This window comes from Ogataea philodendri, assembly GCF_020536065.1.
Source record: "Ogataea philodendri strain CBS6075 chromosome Unknown scaffold11, whole genome shotgun sequence".
NCBI lineage: Eukaryota > Fungi > Ascomycota > Pichiomycetes > Pichiales > Pichiaceae > Ogataea > Ogataea philodendri.
In genome coordinates this window covers 251,583-267,622 of record NW_025763868.1, presented here as the reverse complement: position 1 = coordinate 267,622, position 16,040 = coordinate 251,583, and the positions used below count along the sequence as shown (strand labels likewise).

The window sequence follows — 16,040 nt, the reverse complement described above, 5'->3', positions numbered from 1 at the left end:
CAGTCTAAAGCCGACTTTCAGCGGGCTTTTTGAGCGGACCGTTGTCCAACCGCAAAGATCGATCATAATGGGACGTCTGAGACCGTTCCCGCAAAAAAAACCGCCTACTGTTCCAAGAGAAGAGCGTGCAACACGGTCCAAGAAGATCGTTGAGCTTGTTCGCAAGGCCATCGAGAACGACGAGCCACATTTCTCTGTTGGTGCCAAAAAGCTGTATTTTCCCTCTGCGAGAGTTGTTTTGCTTCGTCCCAACGCCAAGCAGACGCCATATCAAGCCAAGTTCCTTGTTCCCAAGTCATTCAACAAGATGGACATGAGAGACTACTTGTACCACATCTATGGCTTGCGGGTGTTGAACGTCACCGTGGCGCTCACCCCAGCTAAATGGGAATTCCCGCTCGGCAGAGGAATCAGTTCCAGACACAGAAAGCCACAGAAGAAGAAGATGACCGTGGATCTGATAGATCCGTTTGTGTGGCCAGAAGAGACAGAATACTTCAAGACCCAGGCCGAGTACATCGAGCAAAGAGACGCATATTCCAGAGACAAGGCCAACGCAGTTGGATCCGACGTGGAAAAGCCATCCAAAGCGTTTGGCGGAATCATCGACCAGCAACCACAGCCAAAGAACTTTGTTCCAAAATTGGTGGAGAAACAGATGAGAAACGCCAAGAACAAGGTGGTGTTCCGGGAAAAACAGGCTAAGATCGAAAGACTTGTTACCCAGCATATACAGCTATAACCTGTACATATATATAAATCAAACATAAGGAAAAAAAAATCAGAGCATTGGAGCAGAATCGTTAGTGCTCCTCGACGTAATTCACAGAGCTGCTTCTGGATTTCCATCCAAAACCCCACGACGAGGCTCTGTACTGCGACTCCGTTCCTGACGGAGTGGTTTTGCGCAAAGAGCTGGAGGAGCTTTGCTGTCTCAGCCGAGGCAGACTTGTGGAACTTGCGTTTTCGCTGGAAAGTTCGTCTTTATTCACCAGGTCGTAATCTTCTTTAACGTCTTTGTGTTCGCCATACAACATGGACTTGAGAGGAGAAACCAGCGAGCTAACCAGTAGTTGAGGGAAATAATCGGCAAATGGACCCTGGTCTCCAGGAGGTTTTCCCCAGCCGGAAGCTTGCCAGAAATCGCTCATCATCTCCACTGTTGTTTTATCCTCTTTGAGCGGAGCAGAAACTTTGAGAAACTGGTAGTTGGAAAAGTACTGGTCGATCACCTTGTTGTAAATATCGGCAACAAATCTGACAAAGTCTGCGGTCTTAAGTTCTCCAAGGTACCGATTAAGTAGCACAAGCCATTTCATGAAGTAAAAATGATAAAGAACATAAGAGCCTGTCACTTTGGACCCTGTGGGATCAACAGAAACAAGAGGAAATACCAGCCAGAATCTCAAATATAACACCATCAAAGACCCAAACGGAACGACTCTCAAAATGGTGGCAACAAATCGGTTAGAGATAACCATCGTGCAAACGGCTAGAACTAACCAGTAAACAAACCATCTTTGGAACTGGCTTTGAGGCGGCAATACAACAGGCTGTTTGGACTGGTCAATGTGAGCTAGTAACTTGAACGATTCCGTCAATGGGTACAAATAGGAAACCCAGACGCCAATCAGGGCAAATATTGGTCCAAACATGATTGGATCAAAATAGCAATTTCAAACAGGGGAATGTCTTTGGATGTGTTGCAAAGTTGTGTATCCAGTGTAATTTCTGTTCAAGCAGAATAAACCATAGCAATCTTGTTCCGATTACTCAACTTTCTTATACTTGATAATATTAATTAACGGTCCCTATAATTTTTTTTTATTATCTATGACAGTCAGCCCCAAAAAGGATATTACATAATCAGTACGTAGCTCTATCGTTGATATAGTTATTGAGGTCGATGAGCAAGTTTTTCGTTTCGGTAGGGCTCGACACCCAGCAGGTTGTAGCAGCAGTGCGACTGGCATAGTCATTAGACCCCAGAGAACTGAACTGGTCGCCAACGTGCAGCGTGTTTTCTGGCATTGCTGCCACCTTGTCGTTCGACCTGATAAACTCCTGTAACACCCGTACACCGTACGACTTGTCACCGATGTCAACCCAGACGTCCGAGCCGCCGTTGAATGCACACCATCTGATCTTCTTGGATGGTGGGTAGAGTTTGAGACGCTTATCGACGCGAAGGACAACTTCTTCAAGCTGTTCTCTGACCAAATTGACCTCCGGAAGCGGCACCATGCCGACGGCACGCTCTTTGCGGACGACTATGGCAGCCAGGTCGAGTTTGTGGATAAGTTCGTTGAGGATGTCCTGTGCAAAGTCCAGCGTCTCGATGATATCCTTTTCGGACCAGTTTTGCATGTTTTCGAGCAACCATTGGTCTTTGGAGTAGAATTGTAGTTGTTTCTGTTGGTGATTGTATCGGAATAGGTAGTTGGCTTCACCTCCCATTATGAGCAGGTTATCTCTTTGGGAGTCGGTCAACAACGGCGATGTTTGGACTTCGTCGATAAGACCTTTCAGACGCTCGTAATATTTGGACCCGTCGCTGTATCCAGCCGCGGTGACAATACCGACGTACAGGTTCTTGGCCATCAATTGGATCATGTGCGGGAGGATCGGTGACTTGGCGTCAAAGTTCTGGCCGTCGTCGTACAGCGTGATATCTCCATCAAAGGTGATTAGTTGCAATTTCAAATATTCCGAGGTTTTGGAATGGAAACACCGAGACATCTCTAAAAGCTGGGCTGTGTTGAGGATCAAACGGATGTCGTTGAAAGACGGTGCTACCAAACGTCGTTTGCTAATTGCACGTCGCTCATCTTCAATATAGAAAGCTTTCTCCAACGGCAACCTAGTGAAGAAACTTCCAACTCCAGGAACTAGCTGGACCAAACGAGACTGTTCAGGAGTACCTGATTTAGCCATTTCGATATTGTCGTCGATGAGGAGTTCCAGGTCATGGAAAATCTCCGCGTAGCGTCGTTTCGCTTCCGAATTGACCATCAAATCATCAACGGCAGAAATGCCGTTCGATTTGACCGCGTAGAGCACAAACGGGGTCGCCAAAAGCCCCTTAATCCACTCAATAAGACCGTCTCGACGATGCTCCTTCAGCGCGTATTCCACTCTGTAGCGTGTAGTCATGGAGAAACGTGGATTAATGCAGTTATTATTGAGACACAGATACGGGGAAAAACCCCTGCACGGGCCCTCCGCACCAATTTTTTCATATAGTGTCGCGTAGAGTGCTTAAAATTGGAAATTGAGGGGGTCTGGTGATGCATCAGCGGCTCACAAGTGCGGGTGACCCCGAGAAACAGCCGTGAGAAGCTCGTTTCGGTACTAAGAGGTCTAATAGGCTATCAAAGCTTTCTTAGCGGGAAATCACCCATTATGGATGTTTTAGGTATTGGTGGCCACCAATGGTCATCTGCCAACGTTACTTATGACAGCCCCCCGCAAGATATCGCGGGTAAGTGCAGTGCTTAATCTAAATCCCCATACAGATTGTATTTTCCCCGGTTTTTACCCTACTGGAGTCCAGAAAGTGGGTGAAGGAGGGTGAAGTTCATCTCCACTTGTGATTTGTATAAATACAGGCCATCATGACAAGGAATAAACAGTCAGCTTGCATCTAATTTAGATACTTATCATCTTAAATCAAAATGGCTATTCCAGACGAATTCGATATTATTGTTGTTGGTGGTGGATCCTCCGGCTCCTGTATTGCCGGTAGATTGGGAAATCTTGATCCAAATCTTACTGTTGCTCTTATCGAGGGTGGTGAGAACAACATCAACAACCCATGGGTGTATCTTCCAGGAGTTTACCCAAGAAACATGAGACTTGACTCCAAGACTGCTACTTTCTACACTGCCAGACCTTCCAAGGCTTTGAACGGTAGAAGAGCTATTGTTCCATGCGCCAACATTCTTGGTGGTGGCTCCTCGATCAACTTTTTGATGTACACCAGAGCCTCTGCTTCGGACTACGACGACTGGGAGGCCGAGGGATGGACCACCGACGAGTTGCTGCCATTGATGAAGAAACTCGAAACTTACCAACGTCCTTGCAACAACAAAGACGTTCACGGATTCGACGGTCCTATCAAGGTCTCGTTCGGTAACTACACATACCCACACTGCCAAGACTTCCTGAGAGCTGCTGAATCGCAAGGAATTCCTGTCGTTGACGACTTGGAGGACCTCAAGACCTCGCACGGTGCTGAGCACTGGCTCAAGTGGATCAACAGAGACTTGGGTAGAAGATCCGACTCTGCGCACGCTTATGTGCACCCAACCATGAGAAACAAGGACAACCTCTTCTTGATCACCTCGACCAAGGCCGACAAGGTCATCATCGAGGACGGAAAGGCTGTTGCTGTGCGCACTGTTCCAATGAAGCCTCTGAACCCAAAGAAGCCTGTTTCCAGAACTTTCAGAGCAAGAAAGCAGATTGTTGTTTCTTGCGGTACCTGCTCTTCTCCATTGGTTCTGCAAAGATCCGGTATTGGTGCTGCTCACCACTTGCGGTCTGTTGGTGTTAAGCCAATTGTCGACTTGCCTGGTGTCGGTGAGAACTTCCAGGACCACTACTGTTTCTTCACTCCTTACTACGTGAAGCCAGATGTTCCAACGTTTGACGACTTCGTCAGAGGCGACCCAACTGCCCAGAAGAACGCATTCGACCAATGGTACTCCAACAAGGATGGTCCTTTGACCACCAACGGTATCGAAGCCGGTGTCAAGATCAGACCAACCGAGGAGGAACTGGCTACTGCCGACGAAGACTTCAGACAAGGTTACGCCGACTACTTCGCCAACAAGCCAGACAAACCATTGATGCATTACTCTGTGATTTCTGGATTCTTCGGTGACCACACCAAGATCCCTAACGGAAAGTTCATGACCATGTTCCACTTCTTGGAATACCCATTCTCCAGAGGATTCATCAGAATCACCTCTCCAAACCCTTACGACAGTCCAGATTTCGACACCGGTTTCCTCAACGACGAGAGAGACCTGTGGCCAATGGTCTGGGCTTACAAGAAGTCCAGAGAGACTGCCAGAAGAATGGAGAGCTTTGCAGGAGAAGTCACTTCTCACCACCCTCAGTACAAGGTGGACTCTCCAGCCAGAGCCAAGGACTTGGACTTGGAGACCTGCAAGGCCTTTGCTGGTCCTAACCACCTCAGCGCCAACTTGTACCACGGATCCTGGACCGTTCCTATCGAGAAGGCCCTTCCAAAGAACGAGTTGCACGTGACCTCGAACCAAGTGGAGCTCTTCTCCGATATCGAGTACACTGCCGAGGATGACGAAGCCATTGTCAACTACATCAAGGAGCACACCGAGACCACCTGGCACTGCTTGGGAACCTGCTCGATTGCTCCAAGAGAGGGCAACAAGCTGGCTCCAAAGGGAGGTGTCTTGGATGCAAGACTCAATGTTCACGGAGTCGAGGGCTTGAAGGTTGCAGACTTGTCTGTTTGCCCAGATAACGTTGGTTGCAACACCTACTCGACTGCTCTGACCATTGGTGAGAAGGCTGCCACTTTGGTTGCCGAGGATCTTGGATACTCTGGTTCAGACTTGGACATGACTATTCCAAACTTCAGATTGGGAACTTACGAGGAGACCGGATTGGCCAGATTCTAAGCGATTTGGACCAAATGGACGACAAACATGTTTTTTATTCTCAAAGCATTAAGGTTAAAAGTTCTTTTTCTGGTTTTCTTTACTTCTATTTGAAATGAATAGCTTTATGAGTGATGAAGTATTACTGAAAAATATCTTAATAGTAGCTTTTTAAATTAAACTGCTAAGGAAAAAAAATCTTGAAAATAATAGTCATTTTGTGCAAATGCCTTCCACCACTAAAAATGTTGTCATGATCGACAACTACGACTCGTTCACTTGGAACTTGTACGAATACCTTTGTCAGGAAGGTGCCAAGGTGGAAGTTTACAGAAACGACCAGATCACTATTGAGGGTATTGAGAAGCTGAATCCCGACATCATTTTGATATCCCCAGGTCCTGGCCATCCGAAGACCGATTCGGGGATTTCCAGAAACGTGATTGGACACTTCAAGGGTAAAATACCTGTTTTTGGCGTTTGTATGGGCCAACAGTGTATTTTTGAGGAGTTCGGCGGAGACGTTGAGTATGCTGGAGAAATTGTTCATGGAAAGACCTCTACCGTCAAGCACGACAATAAGGGACTATTCAAAAACGTTCCCCAGGACGTTTCTGTGACAAGATACCACTCGTTGGCTGGAACCTTGAAATCGTTGCCAGATACACTGGAAGTCACCGCCCGCACTGAAAATGGAATCATTATGGGTGTTAGACACCGAAAGTACACTATTGAGGGGGTCCAGTTCCATCCAGAGAGTATTTTGACCGAACAAGGCCATTTGATGATCAGAAACATGCTCAACGTTTCTGGCGGCTGTTGGGAGGACAACGGTCCGATTGCAAAGAAAGAGAGTATTTTGGACCAGATTTATGCTCAACGGAAACAAGACTACGAGATCGAGGTGACCAAGCCGGGAAGAACGTTCCAGGACCTGGAGACGTATCTTTCTCTGGGATTAGCTCCAAAGCTGGTCAATTTCTACGACAGATTGGAGAAGAACATTGCCGGTTCCCAAATAGCCATTTTGAGCGAGATCAAGAGAGCGTCTCCGTCGAAAGGACTGATCGATGGCACTGCAAACGCTGCCGTGCAAGCAAAGAGATACGCGGAGGCTGGAGTTGCTGCCATTTCTGTTCTGACCGAACCAACCTGGTTCAAAGGTAGCATAGCTGATCTCGAGGTTGCAAGACAGGCTATTGACTCTATCGACAACAGACCGTGTGTTTTACGGAAAGAATTTATTTTCAACAAATACCAGATCCTGGAGGCCCGTCTGGCGGGAGCAGACACGGTTCTGCTGATCGTCAAGATGCTTCCATACGAATTGCTGGACCAACTTGTTGCATACTCGCGTGGGCTGGGAATGGAGCCACTGGTGGAGATCAACAACGCGGACGAGCTCAAGCAGGCAATCCAGGTGGGCGCGCGCGTGATCGGCGTTAACAACAGAAACCTGCACGATTTCAACGTGGATTTGTCGACAACAACGCAAATGAACGATCTGCTGCCAAAATCAGGCACAAAAATTATTCTACTGGCTCTGAGCGGAATTTCCAAGCCAGAAGACGTGTCGGAGTACAAGAAACACGGTATCTACGGGTTCCTCATCGGCGAGGCACTCATGAGAAAGGGCGACCAGGTGGGCGCGTTCATCCAGCAGCTGCACCAGGCCGCTTAGGCACTGTCGATCAACCCCGATTGTTTTCCTCGTTGCTTTTCGAGATGTAACTGGTGTACGGATGTAAACAATGCTTAGAAAACAAGAATGCGAAAAAAAAAGGTTCAAGACTTTCTGTTAAAAATAGAAGACCGTTCCACGTCCATGAGAACAACGTACTGGTTGCTTTCGCTCGTATTACTTTGGGTTTCTGTTTTGGCAGACGTGAACCCTACCGCACCCAGCGATGGCGATGTTTACACGGTGAGCGGATCCTCGGTTAGTTTCGAGGTTGGCTTTGACGATGACGGTACCTCGCCTGATATCAGCACCGCGCTTTCGTTCACAATCACTTTGGTGACCGGTCCAAACACAGACATCACTGCCAGAAGCACTCTGGCGGAATCCATTTCGCTTTCCGACCTGACAGACAACAAATACAAAGTCACTGTTGATGCTGACGTTGGAGCTAGTGGCTCGTACTATATTCAAATTTACGCCAGTTTCGGCTCGTCCAGTTACACCATCCACTATACTCCTCGTTTCCAGTTGAAGGGAATGACCGGTTCATTGGCAGCCTCGGGTTCTGGAGACCCTCCTGCCGCACAGACTGCGGGAGTTAGTGAGTCGGTCGACTCCAAATCGTTCACCGTGCCGTACACTTTGCAAACTGGAAAAACAAGATACGCTCCGATGCAGTTACAACCAGGTAGCACAATCACCGCCACCTCATGGTCCAGAAGATTCCCTACCTCTGCGGTCACCTACTTCACCACTATCGCGGGTACTCCGAGCGTGTACTCTACAAAAACCCCTGGATGGTCCTACACCATGAGCTCCTTGGTGAACTACGCCACTCCTGCGCCTTTCCCAAGTGAAGTCAGTTGGTACGAGCCAAGTCAACGGTTGCAAAGCGCAACCCTCGACAACGCCCACAGAAAGCTCAAGAAGAGACGGTGGGACGATTAGTGGACAGTGAATACAAATAGCGATATATTGAAGCGTAAACAAGTTAGTTAACCGTGGTGTAGAAGATCTCGGGCACCTTGTGGCTCAGCTCCACGAGTTTTGTCACCGCAGCCTCGCTGATTTGGCTGCCAAAGTCGATGATCTGGATCACCTTGACAGTGTTGTCGGCGTCGACAATTCCAATGGTTTCGTACCAGTTGTTGAGCAGCATCGACTCGAGCAGGGTCTGTTGGTTCTTGAATCTCAGCTCCACAGACCCGTTGGCTTGAACAACGGCCGTGCCCTGGTTGGACGACTTGTCCACCAGTTTGCCAATCACACGGACGGTCTTGTTGGTGAACTGGGCGATGTTGCTGGCGTCGACTCTGATTGATTCCATTTGCGGTGCGAAATATTTGCCGTTCAAGAGTTACGCGTCTGGAAAATAGAGGACGGGGACAAGTTTGGTGGTGTACGGATGCAGATGGTGGTGCCAGGTCCACCCGGAAACCAAGCTGAAAAATTCATGAAAAGTATCTTTTTAACGATATATAAAACCCCGACACAATGATCTTTCTAAAGTCCATGCTGCGTGTGGTGGACAACTCCGGCGCCGAGCTTGTCGAATGTATCAAGGTTCTGGGAAAAAAACCCACCAACCATGCCAATATCGGAGACAAAGTCGTGGTTGTTGTGCAGAACGCAAAGTCTCTTAACCAGCACTTGACGGGAGCAAGCGCCAGCAACAGAGTCAAGAGAGGCGATATCTGTCGTGCCGTGATTGTGAGGACCAAGTCGCCAACGCTCAGATCGGACGGAAGCGTGATCAGATTCGACGACAACGCCTGTGTGCTCATCAACCAGAAAGACGAGCCGATCGGAACCAGAGTCAACGGCGTGGTTGCCAGAGAACTCAGACGCAAGAACTTCGGCAAGGTGGTGTCACTGGCCCCAAGAGTGGTCTGATCCCGAGCCCAGACCGGCTGTTCTACAGACTGTATATAGCACGTTACCTAACAAGTGTAAGGATGTATTTTCGAGCTGAAAAAATTTCAGCCAAATAGTGTTGATGACGAGAGCCAAGCAGCTTCCAAAGGCGTCCCGCGCGCTGTTTCTGAAGAACTTTCCGGCGTCCCGGTTTGCAAGACAGACCCAGAACCTCAACCTCATTGCCAACTACAAAGATTCCGCTTACAAACTCCCCGAGGTGTCGAAACTGCACCTGGTGTTCAAAAACCACAACTCTGACGGACACATGGGCGCACGGAAGTTCTGGAAATGGAACCTGCGTACCATCAGTTTCCACAACCCGGAGCTTAACATTGAGGTGACCCGTGTTGAATGTCCCACAAAGGAGGAGCAGCAGAAATGTCCAAGCGTGCTCAAGGTTGTGTATGCGGACGGACGCGAGAGCAAGATCGAGTGCAAGGACAAGCACTCCGACGACATAATGAAAGAGCTGGTGGAGTTGACGAAGGCCGAGAAGTGTGAGGAAAGCGAGATTCCTGTGGTTTAATGTACATAGATCGAAAGAAGAACAATGCATGAATTCAAGAGACTTGTAGCGCGTCCACGAACCAGACACATGTGTAAGCCACCGGACTGGTTTTGTGTTTGTTGGATCACCCCACCAGACGTGGTTTGATGACATCGCGTCGGGCCTTATTGGCCCACCCGGGTGCAGTCGATCGACGCGCCGATCGTGTATCTCGTTTAAAACACACCATTTTTTTTCTTAGGTGTAACATTTCGTCAACTTTTGTTTCCCAGAATGTCTGAACCAACAGGACTGATTGACGAGCTGTACAGATCGCTGACGCCTTTTTTGGCCGAGCTCTGGGCGCTTAGCTTGGTGCAGAAAATCGGGATCTTAATTGCTCTTCCGTTTGTGTATTCCCTCACTTGGCAATTACTATACTCTTTGAAATCCGAAAGGGTTCCTCTTGTTCATTACTGGATTCCGTGGTTGGGTTCGGCTATTCCGTACGGTATGCAACCTTACGAGTTCTTTGCACAATGCCAGAAGAAGTACGGTGACTGTTTTGCTTTCCTGTTGCTGGGAAAAGTGATGACTGTTTATCTTGGACCGAAGGGCCACGAGTTTATCTTGAACGCAAAATTGAACGATGTTTCCGCAGAAGAGGCCTACACCCATCTGACTACTCCTGTTTTTGGTAAAGGTGTGATCTACGACTGTCCTAACTGGAAACTAATGGAACAAAAGAAGTTTGCCAAAGTCGCATTGACAAAAGACTCTTTCATCAAGTATGTCCCTTTAATCAGAGAAGAGGTGTTGTCGTATTTTAACACCGAGGCTCATTTTGCTGGAGACAAGGGAAAGGTCAATGTTCTGCAGTCGCAGCCAGAAATCACCATCTTTACTGCCTCAAGAACATTGCTTGGTAAAGAGATGAGAATGATGTTGGACAACGGATACGCCAAGCTGTACTCCGATCTCGACAAGGGATTCACTCCTATTAACTTTGTTTTCCCAAACCTGCCCCTTCCGTCGTACAAGCGCAGAGATAACGCCCACAACGTCATCTCCGACACGTACATGAGACTCATCACCAGAAGAAAAGAGGAAAACGACATTCAAGACAGAGACTTGATCGATGCATTAATGAAAAACTCTACGTACAAGGACGGAACCTCGATGACCGACAAGGAGATCGCCAATTTGTTGATTGGTGTTTTGATGGGTGGCCAGCATACTTCGGCCTCCACTTCTGCTTGGTTCCTTTTGCACTTGGGAGAGAGACCAGATTTGCAGAACGAACTGTACGAGGAGATCAAGTCTGTGCTTGGCGACAGAAAGGAGGTCACTTACGAAGACCTGCAACAGCTTACTTTGGTGAACAACACCATCAAGGAGACTTTGAGAATGCACATGCCATTGCACTCGATCTTCAGAAAAGTGATGAACCCATTGCAAGTTCCAGACTCCAAGATGATTGTTCCTAAGGGCCACTACGTTTTAGTTTCGCCAGGATTTGCCATGACCAACGACAAGTACTTCCCGAACGCAGACACGTTCGAGCCTCACAGATGGGACGTTTCCAAGTCCGCTGTTGGAGGAGCTGACAACGACACTGTTGATTACGGATTTGGTAAGATTACCAAGGGTGTGTCGTCTCCATACCTGCCTTTTGGAGGTGGCAGACACAGATGTATTGGTGAACAGTTTGCATACACACAGTTGGGAACCTTGTTGGTGACATATATCCAGACTTTCAAATGGACCAGCAAATTGCCTAAGGTGGATTATTCTTCGATGGTGACTCTTCCGGAAGAGCCTGCTGAGATAGAATGGGAGAGAAGACAGGAGTAAGTATTTAATATTTGAATTTATGTGTCTCGTTGATTGACGACTTGTAATTCCTTTTCCAGCGGGTTTTCACGCAAATGAGCGTCGTGTTTCAAGACAGAGTTGATTTTCTTGGTTAGATCGTCCACTAGGTTGCTTGCGTGCTGACAACAGTTCATGATGAGACTGGCGTCGATGTTGAGGCCTCCGCTCTTGACGAGCTGGCAGAGTTCTTTATTCTTGTTGATTGTGAGCGTCATGGAGCCCAGACTGAGCCGTTCCTCGATGAGGCTGGCGTCCAGGAGAATTAGTTCGTTGTTGAGGTTACCTTTGATGTTTTCCTCGTCGTCGTTGGGGTTGTAGAATTGGAAAGTGAAACAGAGCGGGATGTGCAGAATCGAAAGCGGCACCGGGTTTCTCTGGTCCTGGTCGAACAGAATGACGTTGTTGCCGTCGATTTCCATGTCTGGCTTGCGGAAATGCAAAAGTGCCACCATCACGGCGATCGACGAGATATCTATGAAATTTCCGTCGTAGTTGAGGAAATGTAAGTCTGCGCGGATCGACCAGCACTTGGATCCGGCAATGATGCACAAGCTTTCCAAATCAAGTGCTCCAGACCGACGAACAGCTTTTTCTATCAATCTCGAGATGAGCACCTCGTCGTTCGACTGTTTCCCGCCAGAAGTGAGTCCGCTCTCGAAAAACGGCGAACATATAGGCGAGATCTCGGTGCTGATCTGAAAAATCCCGTCAAACGGCCGGTCCTCGTACGGCTTGGCGATCTCGGCCGTCACCCGGCAGGCCACCTTTGTCTTGCCCAGACTTATCTCCACGTACCCATATTCATCTGGCGACACAAAGATATCCACGTCGCGCATCTCCAGCAGCTTGCGGCCGTCAAGCCGCACGTTCTGTTCCAGCGCCTGCAGAACAAACTGCCTTTCGTTGTTGGAGATGTCGTAGTCTCTCACCATAAGAAAAAAAATAATTTAATTTTATTTCCTTGTTGGAATTTCTTGGAAGTATTCCTTTTGTTTAAAGATGAGTTTGCTAATTAAACAAGCGCGGTCTGTCAGATCTGTCAGACCAATCAGATCTGCTCTTTCCGCCAGACCGTTGGCGCTGGCAAACAGCTATTCCACCGGGAACTTGAACTTCTTCAACAGGTCGAGGTTGCCTTCCAACACGGTGATTAGGTTTGTTCCGCAACAGACGGCGTGGATTGTCGAGAGAATGGGAAAATTCAACAAGATCTTGAAACCAGGTCTGGCTGTTCTGTTGCCGTTTGTCGACAAGATCCAGTACGTCCAGTCGCTCAAGGAGGTGGCAATTGAGGTGCCATCGCAAAACACAATCACGGCCGACAATGTGACGCTGGAAATGGACGGTGTTCTGTACTACCGGGTGGTGGACGCGTACAAGGCGTCGTACGGGGTCGAGGACGCCCAGTATGCCATTGTTCAGCTGGCACAGACAACTATGCGGTCCGAGATCGGACAGATGGCCCTGGACCTGGTGCTCAGAGAAAGAACAACTCTCAACGTCAACATCACCACCTCCATCAACGAGGCGGCACAGGCGTGGGGTATCGAGGTGCTGAGATACGAAATCAGAGATATCCGTCCGCCGGCCAACGTTATCAACTCCATGAACCAGGTGGTGGAGAAAGAGAGACAAAAGAGAGCAAACATTCTTGAATCTGAGGGACTCAAGGTCAGTGAGATCAACATCAGTGAGGCCCACAAACAAACAGAGATCCTCAAGTCCGAGGCCGAGAAAAGCAAGAAGATCAACTGGGCCAAGGGAGAAAGCGACGCCATTCTGCTCAAGGCCAAGGCCACTGCAGAGTCGATTCAGCTCATTGCGGACGCCATTGCCAACAATCCGCACGGCAAGGAGGCTGTTTCTCTCAACATTGCCGAGAAGTACGTGGATGCGTTCGGTAAGCTGGCCAAGGAAACCAACACGGTGATCTTACCTGCCAGTCTGGACAACCTGCCCAAGCTGATTGCCAGTGGAATGAACATCTACAACCAACTCAACGACAAAGAGCTGGCCCAAAAGGTGGTTTCCGAGCCGGCCCAGACTCCACAGAAGGAAAATGCTTGAAAACAGTGTACATATGACGGACTAACGAAACAGTTAATTATCTACGGCTTTTTCTTGAAGAAGCTGTCAAGAGCACCTTTTCCAACGGCCACGCGCTTGACTTCTTTTCTCACCTCTTTTTTCTCTACCTTGCGTTTTTTGGACGACGATGACGAGCTCATTCCGTGAAGCAGGCTGATGTTTTCCTGGGCGACGGCGTTCATCTTTTCTTTCTGTGCGTATTGTACCATGTAATCGTCCAACGGTTTGGACGAGTATGAATTTCGTAATTTTTCCAGGTAAACGGGCTCGACTGCCGATTCCAGCAGCCCGATGGCCAATTGGGTATATTTCACGGCGAGCACCTCGACGGGGGGCTCGAAGCCTGGAAGGGACAGCTTTTTCTTCGTGGAGTTGATGATTGAGGCCGGCAAGTTGGACGCTAGCTTTGTGGTTCTTTGGCGCAGAAACTCGAGGATGCGGTCGATCGACGGTCTGTAAAACCTCTCGTCGTTCTCGTCAACAGACTCGCAGATCTTGAGCAGCGCCGATTCCAGCGACACGTTGTGCTCAAGCAACTGTGCAAGAACCGGCGTCGTCTCAAACTGTTCCAGCAGGTCCTGGTAGCTGACCATTCGAACACGGTCGTGTTTAAGAGCGTCGGTGAAGAAGTCCAGCAGAAGATACACCGGGTTGAATTTGGTGGCGACCCAGATGTCGCAGCTGTTTCCAATTAGGATGCTGGCTTTTCGGGCGTCGGTTGCGGCCAGATACACCGTTTTCAGCGGCTGCTGGGTCTTTGTGAGTTTCTGGGCCTGATTATGCGGGTCTTTGAAATTGGTCCTGTTGAGCTCGTAAACGGCCCCACTGTTGACCAGCAACTGGGTCGACTTGTACGGCGGAAGCGAGACAAACTCGGGCCCCGCGCCAGAAGGCACTAGAACCACCCGGATCGTGCTTGTCATTAGACGCGTTTTTCAGATAATTTTTTTTCACCATGAATATTTCACGGCTGTTTAGCAGTTCGGTCGTGCGACACAACCGGCTCGCAGACCTGCGCCACAAGCTGCGCAAGTCCAGCAAGAGCACCAACTTCTACTCGGAGTCGGACCTGGGCTCGAATTCAGAGGTCCATGTTGTTCGCCAGTTCAGAAGACTGGTTCCTGAACAGCTGAGCAGAGATACCACTGCTTGGGAGCAGCTAAACGCCGAAAAAGATCTTCGAGAGCTGCCCGAGGTGCCCGAACAGCTCACCGCAGACTCGCTCGACGAGTACATAAGCGAATTAAACCGCGTGAAAACCAGAAAGTTCGAAGACTACCCCGAGTTCATTTCCACGGCTTTTGATAAGATAGTCCAGTCCGGGCTGTTGCGCGAGATCAGCAAGTACAACCCGATTCTGCAGTACTATTCCATTGCGCATGACTACGGCAGCATCAAGAAAACCATGGCTCTGCTCAACGAGCGCAAAATCTACCCTACAACAGACTCGTTTAATTACATCTTGGGGCCCATGAGAACCGCCAGCCACCGCAAAAAATACACCGTGATCACCATGTATCTGAAACAGATGGAGATCTACAACCAACGGCTGAATTTGAGTACCTGCTACATCCTGTTTGAGTGTCTGGACCGTCAAAGAAAGCCGGTGTATGAATACTTGGTGGAGAACCGGTGTTCGCTGGACCCGATCTTGCCTGCCGTGCTGCGGTACCGTTACGAGGTGGAAAAAAGCTCATTTGAGACGCTCGTTGAGGAATTGCGGTCAAAAAAACCGGCGTTTAGGTCAAACCCTAAAGTGGTTGCAGAATTGGTGAACATTTTGCTGATGGAAAATAACCCCGACAAAGCGTGGGAGTTTGCTTACGAATCGCTCGAAGAAGGCCTCGACGAGCTGCCGCCCGCCGTGCTCGTCCATTTCGTGGCGTATTTCGCGAAAAACAACCAGTTCTACAACGCCGTGGCCATGATCAACGCGTTCCAGAACTTCTTCCTTGGCAGAAAAGTGCACAAGGTGTACCAGATTCTCGCTTTGGAAATGCTCAACCGCCCAAACAGTGAAAACTGGTCGATGTTGACACGCCGGTTTTGTCTGGACGCCAAGACCTCGTTCAATAAAACGTTCCTAACCACACAGGAGCTGTCAAAGATTGCGGAAAAAGCACACTCTTACGGCTACTCGGACTTTGTGCCCGACAAACTGTCGATTGACGAGTACGACAAAACCGCCGAGCTGTTCAACAGACTGCAATGGCCCAACCATCACCACCCACTGTTCGCTCTCGAGGCCAACACACCGATGTTCCAACAGGCGGCCGCGATTTTCGCATGCTGACGTCAGCAGAGGCCAGACGATTAGGTTTCGAAAATTCTTGTATATATGGGCAAA

The 16,040-nt window shown here is 48.9% G+C and overlaps 15 protein-coding genes across 15 annotated transcripts; 9 read left to right on the top strand and 6 right to left on the bottom strand.

Annotated features, from left to right (window-relative positions):
* Positions 1 to 67: 67 nt before the first annotated feature.
* On the top strand, positions 68 to 742 carry OGAPHI_001562 (uncharacterized protein; the record flags this gene model as incomplete). The annotated part of the gene is made up of 1 exon (XM_046202337.1): positions 68 to 742. The coding sequence occupies one exon, from the start codon at positions 68 to 70 to the stop codon at positions 740 to 742; it is 675 nt and encodes a 224-aa protein (XP_046063704.1).
* A 61-nt stretch (positions 743 to 803) lies between these two features.
* On the bottom strand, positions 804 to 1,655 carry OGAPHI_001561 (uncharacterized protein; the record flags this gene model as incomplete). Its single annotated transcript, XM_046202336.1, has 1 exon — positions 804 to 1,655. The coding sequence occupies one exon, from the start codon at positions 1,653 to 1,655 to the stop codon at positions 804 to 806; it is 852 nt and encodes a 283-aa protein (XP_046063703.1).
* A 211-nt stretch (positions 1,656 to 1,866) lies between these two features.
* OGAPHI_001560 (uncharacterized protein) lies at positions 1,867 to 3,153 on the bottom strand (the record flags this gene model as incomplete). The annotated part of the gene is made up of 1 exon (XM_046202335.1): positions 1,867 to 3,153. The coding sequence occupies one exon, from the start codon at positions 3,151 to 3,153 to the stop codon at positions 1,867 to 1,869; it is 1,287 nt and encodes a 428-aa protein (XP_046063702.1).
* A 506-nt stretch (positions 3,154 to 3,659) lies between these two features.
* Positions 3,660 to 5,608, bottom strand: OGAPHI_001559 (uncharacterized protein; the record flags this gene model as incomplete). The annotated part of the gene is made up of 2 exons (XM_046202334.1): positions 3,660 to 5,493; positions 5,589 to 5,608. The coding sequence occupies 2 exons, from the start codon at positions 5,606 to 5,608 to the stop codon at positions 3,660 to 3,662; spliced, it is 1,854 nt and encodes a 617-aa protein (XP_046063701.1).
* OGAPHI_001558 (uncharacterized protein) lies at positions 3,675 to 5,666 on the top strand (the record flags this gene model as incomplete). Its single annotated transcript, XM_046202333.1, has 1 exon — positions 3,675 to 5,666. The coding sequence occupies one exon, from the start codon at positions 3,675 to 3,677 to the stop codon at positions 5,664 to 5,666; it is 1,992 nt and encodes a 663-aa protein (XP_046063700.1).
* Positions 5,667 to 5,871: 205 nt separating this feature from the next.
* On the top strand, positions 5,872 to 7,326 carry OGAPHI_001557 (uncharacterized protein; the record flags this gene model as incomplete). The annotated part of the gene is made up of 1 exon (XM_046202331.1): positions 5,872 to 7,326. The coding sequence occupies one exon, from the start codon at positions 5,872 to 5,874 to the stop codon at positions 7,324 to 7,326; it is 1,455 nt and encodes a 484-aa protein (XP_046063699.1).
* A 144-nt stretch (positions 7,327 to 7,470) lies between these two features.
* On the top strand, positions 7,471 to 8,647 carry OGAPHI_001556 (uncharacterized protein; the record flags this gene model as incomplete). The annotated part of the gene is made up of 2 exons (XM_046202330.1): positions 7,471 to 8,192; positions 8,308 to 8,647. 2 exons carry the CDS (start codon positions 7,471 to 7,473, stop codon positions 8,645 to 8,647), a joined length of 1,062 nt encoding a protein of 353 aa, XP_046063698.1.
* On the bottom strand, positions 8,318 to 8,653 carry OGAPHI_001555 (uncharacterized protein; the record flags this gene model as incomplete). The annotated part of the gene is made up of 1 exon (XM_046202329.1): positions 8,318 to 8,653. One exon carries the CDS (start codon positions 8,651 to 8,653, stop codon positions 8,318 to 8,320), a length of 336 nt encoding a protein of 111 aa, XP_046063697.1.
* Positions 8,654 to 8,820: 167 nt separating this feature from the next.
* OGAPHI_001554 (uncharacterized protein) lies at positions 8,821 to 9,219 on the top strand (the record flags this gene model as incomplete). The annotated part of the gene is made up of 1 exon (XM_046202328.1): positions 8,821 to 9,219. One exon carries the CDS (start codon positions 8,821 to 8,823, stop codon positions 9,217 to 9,219), a length of 399 nt encoding a protein of 132 aa, XP_046063696.1.
* A 103-nt stretch (positions 9,220 to 9,322) lies between these two features.
* OGAPHI_001553 (uncharacterized protein) lies at positions 9,323 to 9,769 on the top strand (the record flags this gene model as incomplete). The annotated part of the gene is made up of 1 exon (XM_046202327.1): positions 9,323 to 9,769. One exon carries the CDS (start codon positions 9,323 to 9,325, stop codon positions 9,767 to 9,769), a length of 447 nt encoding a protein of 148 aa, XP_046063695.1.
* A 255-nt stretch (positions 9,770 to 10,024) lies between these two features.
* On the top strand, positions 10,025 to 11,584 carry OGAPHI_001552 (uncharacterized protein; the record flags this gene model as incomplete). Its single annotated transcript, XM_046202326.1, has 1 exon — positions 10,025 to 11,584. The coding sequence occupies one exon, from the start codon at positions 10,025 to 10,027 to the stop codon at positions 11,582 to 11,584; it is 1,560 nt and encodes a 519-aa protein (XP_046063694.1).
* A 17-nt stretch (positions 11,585 to 11,601) lies between these two features.
* Positions 11,602 to 12,537, bottom strand: OGAPHI_001551 (uncharacterized protein; the record flags this gene model as incomplete). The annotated part of the gene is made up of 1 exon (XM_046202325.1): positions 11,602 to 12,537. One exon carries the CDS (start codon positions 12,535 to 12,537, stop codon positions 11,602 to 11,604), a length of 936 nt encoding a protein of 311 aa, XP_046063693.1.
* Positions 12,538 to 12,604: 67 nt separating this feature from the next.
* OGAPHI_001550 (uncharacterized protein) lies at positions 12,605 to 13,672 on the top strand (the record flags this gene model as incomplete). Its single annotated transcript, XM_046202324.1, has 1 exon — positions 12,605 to 13,672. One exon carries the CDS (start codon positions 12,605 to 12,607, stop codon positions 13,670 to 13,672), a length of 1,068 nt encoding a protein of 355 aa, XP_046063692.1.
* Positions 13,673 to 13,713: 41 nt separating this feature from the next.
* On the bottom strand, positions 13,714 to 14,616 carry OGAPHI_001549 (uncharacterized protein; the record flags this gene model as incomplete). The annotated part of the gene is made up of 1 exon (XM_046202323.1): positions 13,714 to 14,616. The coding sequence occupies one exon, from the start codon at positions 14,614 to 14,616 to the stop codon at positions 13,714 to 13,716; it is 903 nt and encodes a 300-aa protein (XP_046063691.1).
* Positions 14,617 to 14,648: 32 nt separating this feature from the next.
* OGAPHI_001548 (uncharacterized protein) lies at positions 14,649 to 15,986 on the top strand (the record flags this gene model as incomplete). Its single annotated transcript, XM_046202322.1, has 1 exon — positions 14,649 to 15,986. The coding sequence occupies one exon, from the start codon at positions 14,649 to 14,651 to the stop codon at positions 15,984 to 15,986; it is 1,338 nt and encodes a 445-aa protein (XP_046063690.1).
* Positions 15,987 to 16,040: the final 54 nt, after the last annotated feature.